At 41.9% G+C, this 15099-nt stretch overlaps 1 protein-coding gene across 4 annotated transcripts in view; it reads right to left on the reverse strand.

Annotated features, from left to right (window-relative positions):
• Positions 1-15099, reverse strand: part of UGGT1 (UDP-glucose glycoprotein glucosyltransferase 1) — a 93891-nt gene that overhangs the window by 50024 nt on the left and 28768 nt on the right. For all 4 annotated transcript variants that reach the window (XM_074964014.1, XM_074964016.1, XM_074964017.1 and 1 more), the window contains exons 8-13: positions 11977-12055; positions 11586-11686; positions 9743-9842; positions 8625-8685; positions 4904-4995; positions 3718-3868 (exon numbers count right to left, since the gene is read on the reverse strand). In XM_074964014.1, coding sequence (XP_074820115.1) covers positions 3718-3868; positions 4904-4995; positions 8625-8685; positions 9743-9842; positions 11586-11686; positions 11977-12055 — 584 coding nt within the window. The remainder of the gene's footprint in view (positions 1-3717; positions 3869-4903; positions 4996-8624; positions 8686-9742; positions 9843-11585; positions 11687-11976; positions 12056-15099) is intronic.

Consider the following 15099-nt stretch of genomic DNA (forward strand, 5'->3'; position numbering starts at 1 on the left):
TGATCTGTTAGAAGTAAAATTATGAATCTGTTTTCCCCACTGTTGCCATGTCTTCTACCATGCACAATTTCAGATTTTCACTCCTCTTAGCATTTCCATTTTTTTCCTATACAATGCTGCAAGGCCTCATCCAAAAGACATGACAATGGGAGGAACATAAATGTGAAAGAAAAAGCAATAAAGGTCCAGCCTGAAGGAAAGTAACAGCAGAGAAGTATTTGATGTTTTTGATCTTTTAAAACAAAAGCTAAATATAATTAATATTGCTCCATAGTGCTGCACAAAGCTGTGAATAGTATATTAATGATTTCTGATTCTAGAGACTACCTAACCAAAGGCCGGAAACACTTTACTACATGATGGCGTATAACTCATTTCTCAGGTATTAAAATGAGGCTGTATCAACCCTGTGATTTTTGGGAGGCGGGTTTTTGGACAATCCATTTTTCATCACATCACTGTGTGATGCACAATCTGTCTTTTTGCTAGTTTTCGTAGCTTGGGTTAGTCTCCCATTTAAGTTCCTGCAACAAAAATCTTACTAAATATACAGTGCCTCTAATATTTCCCTTCACTTGTTTCTTATGCCTCTGTACAGTAACAGGAGCACCATCTTAGGAGTTATACAGCATTTCTTAGCTGGCCAGTCTCCGTCCACCAAATTTATATTTTCTTAGACAATCCAGTAATGTGAAGAAGCTAAGCACAGTACTCTCAAAGGAATTCCAAACATTTTTTGTTTCCAGGAAGTTTGCTCTTTTATTGCTGAACATGTTCAAGATGTTACAGATCAGAGTAATTACATGCAGTTTAGAACACTTAATTTATTCAGGGGCTTGAAGGGGTTACAGATCTTTACAGCAGTAAACTGAAATTTATGTTAAATCACAATGAATCCAACCAGCAATGACACTATCTACCCTGAAGGAGAGGGAAGCTGTCTAAAAACATTCTCATCTAAATTTCTTACAACCTGAGGTAATTCTCAGAAATGAAAAAAAATATTAACATCAGACAGGTGTCAACAGGAAGAAGAGCCAGGCTCACTATTTCATCATCTCATTTCTGCCCAAGAGTATTTTTTTAAACAATGCAGAGAGCCTGCTTCAGGCTAATCCACATATTCAGCAAAAAAAATTAAAATTACATATTTATACAGGGACAACCCTGAGGCAGAGGTCAGGAAACCCCAAAGTTCTGAGCTAGGAGGTAAGAGTTAAGGGTAGCGATAAGAGGCATCTGGAATTATAAGACTCCCAGGAAAACATCCTAGAACATAAGAGGAGAGGAAATCAGGAACTGGCTGCTTGGAACCAGAGCCGTCCCTTGGGTAGGGCGAATCGGGGCAACCACTCCGGCTGGAAGGCCTCCCTGGCCGGTGCAACTGGCCGGTGTGGTCGGTCCTGGAAGAGACGAATCTGTCACTTCCACCCCAGGCCCTGCACCCCCGAAGGATGGCCCTGTTTGGAGCAGCTGGAGAACTGCACAGCCATGCTGAAAGAAGCCAGCTTCCAATCAAGGGGATTCCTCTAGAAGCCATACATATAGTCTGTCCTAACCCTGAAGACAGTGGGAAATCAGTCTGGTTGTTCATAGCAGAAAGAAAACTCTGCTCCTCCATGACCCTTCTGTTCTTTGTCACTGTGGATTCTAACTTGGTGAGCAAGAGAAGTACCATCTCACTGTCATGTTTCTCAAATATTGTCTTTAAAGATACTAAAGTTCACCTTTTAGATTGAAGAGGTAAGCCTGGGACTCTAACTTTGTCCTTATACTTTAATGTAATTGTATTACTGTATCTTGCTGGCAATCTAGATACTTTTTCCAAAGTAGAGGATTCTCTTCTATATTGCTTTGCAATGTAACAGGTAAACATTTTTTCCAAGAAGAGTCATAACATTTTCTTCTGCTCCTTTGTCTTGAAGGCCAAGTACACACAGTGTTCCTAATTTGAACATCTAATTAGAAAGCAAAATTATTTTAAATTAAAAGTCGTAGATGGTTCCATGGTGGATCCAATCTCTATTTTGCTTTTTCAACTTTGCACAAGTCTGACTGGTCCAATCTTCTCATGCGCTTGTTTGTTTGTTTTTTTGTCCAGATTCATGAATTAGATTTTTATTCAGTTGAATTTACTGTCCAGAGAAACAACAACAAAGTTGGAGAACTGCACATAAAAAGGGGTATTGTATAATCTCTATTTATATCCTCCAACAAAGATGTCAAAGACAGTTCTGCTTTCAGTTGTGCTGCTGTAAGCAAGTCTGGTCAGAAACTGGCTGTTTTTCAGGCATGAAAGTATTGCACTGGATTATTTGGGTTTATTTTCCCCCACTTGCTATGCTCCACTGGATACCTTATATTTTGTAGTTATAATTTCTTTCACAAGGCACAATCATGAAGCCTCTGTCTACGGCTAATCCTGCACCATTTCATCATCTCGTCCTGCCCTATCCCCAGTACAGTAACTCCTCGCTTAACATTGTAGTTATGTTCCTGAAAAATGCGACTAAGTGAAACGATGTTAAGCTAATCCAATTTCCCCATAAGAATTAATGTAAATAGGGGGGTTATGTTCTAGGGAAATTTTTTTCATTAGACAAGACTGACACACACACACATATATAGATATAGATATAGATATATAGATATAGATATATAGATATACACACACGCACACTCACTCATCATTGCTGTATACAGTATTAAATTGTTTGTTTAAACTTATACTGTGTGTGTGTGTGTGTGTGTGTGTGTGTGTGTGTGTGTGTGTGTGTGTGTGTGTGTTTAATACCGTATACAGCAATGATGATTGTGAAGCTTGGTTGAGGTGGTGAAGTCAGAGGGTGAAAGAGGGTGGGATATTTCCCAGGGAATGCCTTACTGCTAAATGATGAACTAGCACTGGGCTAAGCCCTCAAGGGTTAACACCTGGTTGTTAATGTAGCCTCACACTCTACAAGGCTGCACAAATGGAGGGATGGGAGACAGCATGGCAGGCAGAGAGACACACCGTGTGTGTGAGAGAGAGACAGAGAGAGATGCACATTGCCCCTTTAAGTACGCTGACACCACTTGAAGTACATTGCCTTTTTAAGTAGATCTGCAAGTTGAGACAGCAGCTGCTGCCAGCGAACTCCCTACATCCTGAGTCCTGTCGTGTCATCATCATCGTCCCCCGCTCTATGGAGATGGGGTAAGCGGGGGGCAGGAGCAGGGGGACACCCTGCCATTAGCCCCCTCTTTCCGCCTCCGTCCCCCCCCATTACTTCCTCTCTAATCTCCTCAATCTCCTTCCTCTCTTTATTGCTCCCTTAATCTCATTTTCCCCTCTCCCCACTACATATTTTCCTTCATTTTGGGCTCTACAAGAAAGAACCACATACCACTTGTCTGCCCACATTCTCTCTTCCTTTAAACCCAATTCCTGAACACATGAATCCTTCCCGTATTAACTTTCTTACAATTATACTTTCTCACCTATATCCACTCCATTACAAGGGAGCACCTGCTGCATATCTACAGTCTGTAGACCGAAGAGTTCTTTGCAGTGCAGACTCTTATTCTGCATTCTATGAAGTTCTAGCTATTCATATAAATAAGACACATTGCACTTGTATGATATGCTGAAAAGGTCTATTTAAGTGCAACTAAAAGCCCCAGGCACAAGTAAGATTTTTGCTGGACAGCCTGGCTCTTATAAGAAAATGTACTCACTGAAATAGCAGGGCTTCTGATATCCACCGCGTAGTCTGAATCTGATGGCTGGATGTTTAGCTTTAAAACATTATGCAATGAAAGGCCCTCAATTCCTAAACTGTGAAGTCCCTCCATAACACGAGCTTCATTGCGCAACACATCAAACAAGCTAGAAGGAATACAAATCATTCAATATCACACACATATTAAGATACAACTACTGATTTGCTCTAGCCTAAACATTACCAGACTATATTAAGGTGCAAACATTATAAGAGTCTACAAATATTTACATTATACAGTCTCATTTTCTATGTTCAGCATCTCAGTAATTTCAAATTGCCTCAAGAGGATTTTCTCCCAGAAAAATTATTTAAATTCAGTGTTAAATAGCACTAGGAACACACACAAACCCAGACTGCCCCAATATGGCAGTTTTCAGATGAACATTTTTTCAGGGGGTTAACCTTTAAGAACTAATATTTTGCTCTTCTCTTAAAATGAGAGCGTGTGTGTGTGTTTGACAGATGCCTGATTAACAGCACTGTAGCTCAAAATTGTTTCACAGAACAGGCTAAAGCAATGGGCAGGAGCAAAGAAGGGTTGCCTTTGCATTGGTTAAGATAAATTTTGTCTCCATAGCTTAGCCTTTCTGCTGAAACTACCAACAAGGATGTCAATTGTAATGTGGATTTTAGGAAATGAACTATGACCATAATTGACTAACAACCAGCCATCAGAAAGGAATACTTTGTCACCACTGACTTGCACCAGCTTTAAAATACTAGCTAATGGCTAATAAAAGAAATAATAAATTAACTAGAAAACTCGTGACTAGGTCTCAACTAGATACAAAAGGAATTGTGCTTAGAGAATAATTTGTCTTTTGCTCAACCCCTTGTGTCAAGTAAACAATATACATGGGATTCAGCTAGAAATCTTGGGAAAATGGAAAAATCTTGGAAAACTTAAGCATATTTTCAGCAGGGTGCACCAGTGATGCAACGACAACTTTAACTCCATATTTCACTTGTTGAGGGGATAAGTATGACTTTCTTTACATTTAGTCTTTCACTTTGCTGAATTTACAAAAAAATACACACTTCTCCATAAACAAGCTTAATATCTATATACACATGCAGTAACGCTTTCAAGATTGTAAGCCGGAACAGTTTTTTTTTGAAGAAAGTATACAAGTTCATACCTAAATATGTCCTGTGTGTCTAGATCAATGTGCAGTCCATTGATGAACAAGGCAGAATCACCAGATTGTAATCCTAATGTTCCTTTGAAGTACTAAAGGAAAGTGTAACAAAGTCATTAGATAAATGCTACAAACTAAGTAAAAACCAATGTTAAATGTAAAAAAACTTCCGTAGCATTTATTCTGTAGTGTTTCAAATCTATTAATGTCCCTGCATTTATATATTAACTCCACTAAATGCACCATATTAGTTCTCGACAGCAGCCTTTGGGTGACTTTGAATATAGCACATATGGTTTAAATTAAAACAATCAACTACATATAGCTTGGAGGAGAAATAGTTATGGGAGGACATGGCAGCCACCTACAAGTATTTTTGACAGGTGAGAATGTGTTATGTAAAGGGGTAAACAACACTTCCTCATTCACTTCATCATATCCCCACTTAGTTGTCTCTTCTAAAATGAAAGATGTTAATCTCTCCTCATATGGAAGCTGTTCCATACCCCTAATCATTTTTGCTGCCCTTCTCTGCCCTTTTTTCAATTCTAATAGATTTTTTTTTGAGATGGGGCAACCAGAACTGCATGTAGTATTCAAGGTGTGGGCATACCAGGAATTTATATAGTAGCATTATGATATTTTCTGTCTTTTTATCTATCCCTTTCCTAAGTGATTCCAAAATTGTTTGCTTTTTTGACTGGTGCTGCACATTGAGCTGATGTTTTCAGAGAGCTATCCACAATAACGCCAAGATCTTTCTTGAGTGGTAACAGCTAGTTTAGACCCCATCACTTTGTAAATATAGTTGGGATTATGTATTCCAATGTGCATTACTTTGCATTTATCAACACTGAATTTCATCTGCCATTGTTGCCGCCCAGTCACTCAGTTTTGTGAGATCCCTTTGTAACTCTTTGCAGCCAGCTGTGGACTTTACTATCTTGAGTAAAAAGAAAAGGAGTACTTGTGGCACCTCAAACTAACAAATTTATTTGAGCATAAGCATCCGATGAAGTGAGCTGTAGCTCACGAAAGCTTATGCTCAAATAAATTTGTTGGTCTCTAAGGTGCCACAAGTACTCCTTTTCTTGTTGGGGAAACAGACTAACACGGCTGCTACTCTGAAACCTATCTTGAGTAAGTTTGTATCATCTGCAAACTTTGCCACCTCCTTTTCCAGTTCATTTATGAATATGTTGAAAAACACTGGTCCCAGTACAGATCCTTGGGGAACCCTGCTATTTACCTCTTTCCACTGTGAAAACTGACCATTTATTCCTCCCTTTGTTTCCTATTTTTTTAGCCAGTTACTGATCTATGAGAGGACTTTCCCTCTTATCCCAGGACTGCTTACTTTGCTTAAAAGCCTTTGGTGAGGATCCTTGTGAAAGGCCTTCTGAAAGTTCATGTACACTATCCACTGGTTCATACTTGTCCACATGCTAGTTGACCCCTTAAAAAATTCTAATGGATTGGTGAGGCATGATTTCCCTTTACAAAAGCTGTGTTGACTCTTCCCCAACATATCACATCATATATGTATCTAATAATTCTGTTCTTTACTAAAGTTTCCACTAATTTGCCTGGTACTGAAGTTCGGCTTACCAGCCTGTAATTGTCAGAATCACCTCTGGAGACTTTTTTAAAATTGGCATCTCATTAGCTATCCTCCAGTCATCTGGTACAAAGGCTGATTTAAGTGATGTTACATACCATAATGGGAATCTGCAGGCGGCTTAAATAAGCTTCCTGGCTGCTCTGTACTGCCGGAGTGGCTCAAAGCAGCTGGAATGTACTGAGTATATGGGTCTATAAATCTGAGCAGTTGCTGCTCATATTTTAATGCTAGAAATAGCCATGTACAAACCTGTATTCTTCCTATAAACATGGAGCTAGCGTGAAATTCAGATCTTACACAGAAAGATACTATTGCTTTGTTTTTATTTGATTACTGTTTCAAACCTGTATTTTCTACTCTGCTATCTGAACAGTCATAATGGGTACATTTTCAGTGTATTGTACGACTCCTGCCACTATTAATTGGTGTGGTTTGCCTAATTCCCAATGCACTACATCAGAGCCACTTAACTATTATTTTCTTACATCGAACACTGGCACACTGGAGCCTATTTAGAAGTACAGATGACAAAACACACACACTAGAGCATATATTTGATAAATAGCTATTAAACAACTGGCAAAGGAACAAAAACTGCAAACTTCTTCTGTTCACTCTCAAAATAATTATATCAATAATCAAGCAATCATTTACTGCACTGAGGCCCACGATCTCCTTCTCCACTCAGTAACAAAAGTGGAAGTCAAGAGTTTCACAGGCATAGAAATGCTGTGTAAAAGAAGAGTCAGGCCCTATGTTTAAAGTGCAGTTTTACTGATAATTTTTTATTATATAAATAAATAAATAAAGTTCTTCTGCATAAATGAGATCAGGAGGTATTTCCCTATCCAGAAATGATGTTCCTAATTGCCAGTTCAACCTGGGGATTTGATAATCAGGCAGAGTTCTTGCTGCCTTTTATATCATTTCCCGACAAAGCTCTGTTACAGGCTCCCTATTTTCTACTCCCCAAACCCCTATCTTTCCTAAAGGCCACACTTCCCCGGCACCACAAATATCTTTTGAATATAATCCAGAAATATGCCTAAGCAATTTTTGTGTCAACTTCTGAGGGCTTGTCTCCAACTGTTCTTTACATCTTGGGAGAAACTCAGATGGTTACCAAAACATACAAAGCCATAAACTCAGCCTCAACTTCCATTCAAATGAGGCCTGTTTCCTTAAAAAAAAAAAAAAAAAAATCTAACCATTAACCAGGATGACTTGTTGACTAGGGGCACTGACAAGGGGATACAGAGCTTTCCCCCACTGTCACTTTGGTCAAATCCACTTCAGGTCAAAGGTGACAGAAAGCAGTATATGTGTTCAAGGGTCTACATCAGTTAATTAGTTAATTGTTTCAGTCCAGTCCCTGGTGGACAGTCACCTCAAAAGTCACCACCAAATTTGACACCTGTTGGCAGTCTTAGTAGAGAAGTTAAGGACTAAACTGGCATGGAGACCAAGCTATCACTACCCCCGTGGATGTAATCCCTACTTTATAGAATAACATTGAGACACTTCACCGGGGAACTGTAGGAAACTTTGAGCTGCTGCTTGTGCTATATCCAGGAAAGAATAGAGCATTTCTTTCTCCAGAGCTGTCAATTCAGCATCTCCATCAAATTTAAATTAATTTTATAAAGACAAATGAGTACGGTTAGAAGATCTCCTGAGTTCATATTATTGTATTCTTAAATCACACATTTAATATCCTTCATGTACGTGAGGATTAAATGACAAGTAGACACTCTTGACCATTGGGAACACCTGTTATGGATCTGTGAAGAAAAGAGCCTGATACCATCATTCCACAATGACATCCCACATTCTCGCTCTCTCTCTATTTTAAGGCATCCTGGCCAATATTTTCATATGTGAGTGAGCAAAGTTAGGCTCCTTCATTCATATTTGAAATGCCAGACACTTTTATTCTGTACCCTAATATAGATTTAGGAGCCTATGTACTCAAGTGCAAAAATGTTGGCGTCTACTTTCCAGCCCCCCAAAAAAGTGTTGACATTTTTTAAAAGGTTATTTTCAAAGCTTAAAGCTATGTGAAGTGTACAAATGTACTGAATAATTTTCTGTAAGCATTACCTTTTGGTTCTCTTCAATTTCTGTCCTGAGTTCCGAGGAAACAACTGTTTTCGTTATTGCTCTAAGGAAGCAAAACATCAGATGTGATGGACGCTGCCAGTTCTCTTTCCCACATCCCCCTACATCTGCTGTCCTGTGACCCCACCTTGCATTCTTAGTCTGAAATATATCTGTAAGCTCCTCAGAGCGGGAATCTGGTATTATCTGCAACAGGAAGCACTTAACACATATTTGGGCACCATTAAAATAGTAATAAGAGGATACGCCAAGTAACAGCTTTCAAAACTTACTCTTCTATACAATGCTATCCTGACACCCCTACCCCAGGCAGCAACTACCACTTAAAAGACTAAACTTCAACTCTGGAATGTACAAAGCCTTAAATTCAACACAAGAAGTCATAGTAAAGTGAATGCTACCACCATTTCTCTACTCCAGCATTTTACATTTTAATTGGTGAATAGGGACCTTCTCTAGTATAAACTCTCTTGTACACAAGAAGAACTTGTAAGGGTCAATTAAGGCTATTTTAGTGTAACAACTTTAAGCTTCATAGTGTGGTAATTAAGAGTCAGAACACTGCACACCTGATCCTTGCTAGAACCATATTTTAAGCATTCTAAGCCACTATACATCCAATTTCAGTGCTTTCAGCCATAGGTGCTGGAACGGGGACGGGAACTGGGGGGGTGCTGCAGCACCCCCTGGCTTGAAATAGTTTCCATCACACACAGGATTTACAGTTTGGTTCAATGGCTCTCAGCACCCCCACTACAAAAATTGTTCCAGCTCCCCTGCTTTCAGCAGAACAGCAATGATGTCATTAACAGACTCCAAGAACCTGTGAAATCATGCAGGTAACAGTGTTAGCGTTCCAGTGGTCAACTCCAGCTTCCACTGAAGGACAACTTCATGCACTCATCTAACCTCATGCTAAAGATCTTTACTAGGGAGATGCTCTCACATGCAAGACTTGTACTTGTTGACTTTCAGCTACATGATACTCAAGAAATATTGAATAAGCCTACTTCAGCTTTTAATTATGCTGAAGAGAGGAGAAAATATGGTTAGGAAAGTTATTAAATGGGAACACTCCCTGATGTTCTGCACTGAATTACCTGGCTTTTGTAGGAAAGTTCTGACTGAGGTCTTTCATGACCGTCAAAGCATCCACAGTGGGAGCAGCCAGGATCCGAGCAGCAGTTTGAAAACTTAGATCTAAAAATGAGAACAGTTAAGTCAAGGATTGTAAACTAAACATAGCAATGCATTTTGTGTAAATCCAACTTAATTCATACAATTGCCATTTTCACATCACACAAAGGCTTTGGACACAAACAAACATTTCAGAGGATGATCTGTTGCATTTGGAAATCCTGAAAGCTTAATTTTCTGTCTGTCCCTATTAGGTGCTCACTTTAGTCTTCTTTCTGATTTATAGCCTTTAGTAGCCAACCTTGTGTAAATGGCTTCCTGAAACTGAAACCCCCTATGGTCTCTGCAGACAGAGCCAAGAATTCTAGTTCACCACAGAAATGAGGAGCTTTGGCTGGCTCTGGCTGAATAAATCTACTTTGGGGTGGGGTCTGGATGCTTGCTTCATGGATCTAGGAACCCTACAAAAGGGGCCTTACAATGACATGATTTAAGTAAGTATTTCATTGCATATTTATCATCATCATTTTGCTGTAACTTTCTGAAACAGTTAATGATTTCAGTTCTTCTCCAGGAGCATTGGTATAGCAGGTTCTGTGCAACTAGAATATTGTACATGCAATAGCCTTAGCTATTTCTTTTTCAGGGGCCCTCAGCATCCCTCTCACAGGCCTGTTTAACAAACTACAACTATTCTTGGGACTGAAGCAGAGAGCAGAATATGGAAAAGCTTTTGAAATATGGATCAAACAGGGGAGGGAAAATGAAAAGTTCACTTGATGTCTTTTGCAGGAACTCTAAATTAGTTTACATTTTGCGGCAGCAGAAGGAAGGGAAAATGGTGAATATAAAAAAAAAGTTGAGTTGAAAAGCCCAGGAAACATTTATGCTACAATAACAAGGTGTTTGCATTTGCCTGCATTGGTGGTATTTTTATTTATTTTTCTCTTTTTTAAAACTTAAAACTATTGACATGGTATCTTGTACAATACGACAGCACCATAAATATACAGGGATTTTTCTGCTGACCACAATGAAAACTGAGAGCAGTGCTAAGAAACTTGCAGGATTGGAGTCCTACATTCCTTCCTTCCTATGAGTTATCTATATTCCTCCCTAGAAAAGAGACTATAATGGGAATTGAGGGTACTTCATTCACATCACATAGGAATGAGCCCAAACGTAAGTGAATGCCTAAGCAGTGGCAGCATCAGGGCATTATAAAGTAGTCCAAGGTGAGGGCAAAGAAAACTTTGACCTCAGAACATAGGTGTTGGAACTAGAGGTGCTGCCACGTCCTCTGGCTTGAAGGGTTTACAGTTTGCATCTCAGCACCCCTGCCTCAGGATCATCATCATCTTGAGTTTAGTCCTTCACTGGCTTGGAGAAAACAGAACCTTCTGAGGTAGGGTGGGGCCATGACAAAAGATGTTATTCAATTTTCCTCACTCTCTTTTCTATACTTTGCAGATACTATAAGCTTGCACACTACACTTCCAGAAGATATGCCAGGGTGCTCAACATCAAGAGTGTTTGAGTATCAACAATGTAGTCATTGTGTAGAAGGAAAACTTTATGGATCCCTCAGTTGGTATGGAAACTTACTAAAACTACTTCTATTACTACTTCCCAAGAAGGTTTAGATTGAAAGCTGCTGGACAGTCTAAGAATTTTGTTAAGGTCTCCCTCAAGAATACCCTCCTATAAGCAAATATCACTTGCATGGAGAAACCATGCAAGAGACATATTTTTACATAAATTAGATTTCAGTACAACTAGGAAGAAGCTTTTCCACATATAAATTACCTTGTAACTGCCATACTTTTAAAGGTGCCATTTCATTGGTGCTTTCAATAAGATGCTTTCTAAGCTCCTTCAGTTCTTCCTTCAAGTCAGGATACAACTGCCTGAAAGGAAAAAAAAAAAAACAGACCTTCCTTAGGGCCAGATCAGTGAAACTGTAGCTAATCCAAAGAAATTAGCACACCAAAAATGTCTGCATCTGCCATTACACATAGTTTCTGCTCTCTTATGAGCTTTAGGCTATTTGAGTGCATTGCTAAAACTCTTCAACTCTAACTTCCTGCCTACATTGTTTTGGGGTTTGTTTGGTTATTTTTGCAAAAAGTAGGTTTTACCATGCTAAAATAGATTTTTACCATGCTAAAATAGATTTTTTACCAAAAGAATGTCTTACCTTAGCTTTCCAAAGAGAAATCCTTGCACTTCATCAATAGGATCATTTTCACCTATCATTGTAGCATTCACCTCTGTACCTATAAATACAAGGCAACACTACTATTACAGCACTATTCAGAAGGTAGTTTCTTACATATACTCTTTGGTTAGTTTTACATAATAGCAGTAAGCAGTAATGAATACTTACTTTGAGATCTACAAATGAGTGATGTGTACTTTGCAAAAAATGGGTAAGTAGCGTTGTCTCCATATTTTACAGATGGGGCAAACGAGGACAAAAGATGGTTACTCACCTTTGTAACTGTTGTTCTTCGAGATGTGTTGCTCATATCCATTCCAATTAGGTGTGTGCGTGCCGCGTGCACGATCGTCGGAAAATTTTTACCCCAGCAACACTCGGTGGGTCGGCTGAGGCACCCCTTGGAGTGGTGCCTTCATGGCACCGGATATATGCCCCAGCCGACCCAGCGCCCCCTTAGTTCCTTCTTGCCGGCTACTCCGACAGAGGGGAAGGAGGGCGGGTTTGTCATGGATACCTTGAAGGTGTGTTGGCGGGTTTGGCATGGATATGAGCAACACACCTTCAAGGTATCCATGACAAACCCGCCCTCCTTCCCCTCTGTCGGAGTAGCCGGCAAGAAGGAACTAAGGGGGCGCTGGGTCGGCTGGGGCATATATCCGGTGCCATGAAGGCACCACTCCAAGGGGTGCCTCAGCCGACCCACCGAGTGTTGCTGGGGTAAAAAATTTTCCGACGATCGTGCACGCGGCACGCACACACCTAATTGGAATGGATATGAGCAACACATCTCGAAGAACAACAGTTACAAAGGTGAGTAACCGTCTTTTCTTCTTTGAGTGCTTGCTCATATCGATTCCAATTAGGTGACTCCCAAGCCTTACCTAGGCGGTGGGGTTGGAGTGAGATGTCGCGGAGTGAAGGACCGCTGAACCAAATGCATCACCACCACTGGACTGCTGAATTATCGCATAGTGGGTGGCGACGGTATGTACCCATGACCAAGTCACTGCCCTACGTATCTCCTGTATGGGTACGTGTGCCAGGAAAGTAGAAGATGAAGCCTGAGCCCGTGTGGAGTGGGTGGTAAGGTGCGTAGTTGGGACACCAGCCAAATCATAGCACGCAAGGATGCATGATGTGATCCAGGATGAGATGCGCTGGGAGGAGACCGGAAGGTCTTTCATCCGGTCTGCCACAGCAACAAACAGCTGCAACGTTTTCCTGAAAGGTTTCATTCGCTCGATGTAGAAAGCGAGGGCCCTGCGAACATCCAGGGAGTGCAGCTGTTGTTCACGTCGAGAGGTGTGTGGCTTCAGGTAGAAGACGGGGAGGAAGATGTCCTGGTTGAGATGGAAGGCAGATACCACCTTAGGGAGGAAGGCCGGGTGGAGTCGCAGCTGTACCTTGTCCTTATGGAACACCGTATACAGCGGTTCCGATGTGAGTGCCCTGAGCTCAGACACTCCTCGCAGAAGTGATAGCTATGAGGAAGGCTATACCTTCCAGGAAAGGTACAGGAGCGAGCAGGTGGCCATCGGCTCAAACAGAGCAGCCATGAGTTTGGGGAGGACCAGGTTAAGATCCCACATAGGGACCAGTTGAATTCGTGGGAACAGGTGCTCCAACCCCTTGAGAAATCTGCTGACCATGGGATTGGAGAAGACTGAACGCCTGTTTTTGCCTGGGTGGAAAGCCGAAATAACTGCCAGGTGCACTCTGATGAATGATATTGCCAAGCCCTGCTGTTTTAAGGACAGGAGGTAGTCCAAGATGATAGGTACTGACACCTGTAGCGGGGCCATATGACTCTGAACGCAGCAGCAGGAAAAACGCTTCCACTTGGCTAAGTACATGGACCTGATAGAGGGCTTCCTGCTACCCAAAAGGACCTGCTGTACCAAGCGAGAGCAGCACAGCTCAGATGGAGTTAGCCATGCAGCATCCACGCTGTGAGATGGAGAGATTGCAGGTCGGTATGACAGAGTCATCTGTGGTCCTGAGTGATCAGGTCTGGCCACAGTGGGAGTGGAATTGGACATGGACAGCTCCAGGAGAGTGGTATACCAGTGCTGCCTGGGCCATGCTGGGGTGACCAAAATCAGACAGGCTCTGTCCCTGCGCAGCTTGAGCAGGACCCTGTGGACTAGCGGGAATGGAGGGAAGGTGTAGCACAGGTGATCCTTCCACTGTACGCGGAAGGCGTTTGACAGGGAACCCGGAGAGCGTCCTTGTAGAGAGCAGAATACTTGGCATTCCGATTCTTGCGAGAGAAAAATAGATCTATCAAGGGAAAGCCCCACTTAAGGAAGACAGGGTGGATGACGTCCAGGCAAACCAACCACTCATGTGTCTGAAATCATCTGCTGAGGTGGTTGGCTAAGGTATTCTGGACTCCTGGGAGAAACGACGCCACCAGATGGATCAAGTGGGCTATACAGAATTCCCACAGACGAGTGGCCTCCTGGCAGAGGGGGGACGACTGGGCTCCCCCTTGGTTGTTGATGTAAAATATGGCCGTTGTGTTGTCTGTGAGGACTGCAACACAATGGCCCTGAATGCGCTCTCGGAATGCCTGACATGCCAGGCGCACAGCTCTGAGTTCCCGTACGTTGATGTGCAGGGATAACTCTCCTGCCGACCATAGGCCCTGTGTACGGAGAACTCCGAGGTGGGCTCCCCATCCCAGGGATGACGCATCAGTAACTAGGGACACGGAGGGCTGCGGGGCGTGAAATGGCACCCCTTCGCACACTGATTTGGGGTCCAGCCACCAGTCTAGAGAGGCTAATATCCCTGGCAGGACGGTAACCACCATGCTCAAGCTGTCCCGACCTGGGCGGTATATTGTTGATAGCCAGGCTTGGAGTGGGCATAGCCGCAGCCTGCCGTGCATGGTCACATATGTGCAAGAGGCCATACGTCCCAGGAGGCATGGGCATGTTTTCACAGTCGAGGTTGGGAAGTTTTGCAGGCTGTGGACGATGTTCACCAGGGATTGGAAGCGTGCTTCTGGCAGAAGTGCTCAGGCTAGGCCTGAGTCTAAGACTGCTCCTATGAATTCTACCCTCTGGGTTGATACCGGAGTAGATTGTGTGACAT

This window comes from Natator depressus, chromosome 9, assembly GCF_965152275.1.
Source record: "Natator depressus isolate rNatDep1 chromosome 9, rNatDep2.hap1, whole genome shotgun sequence".
Lineage (NCBI taxonomy): Eukaryota > Metazoa > Chordata > Testudines > Cheloniidae > Natator > Natator depressus.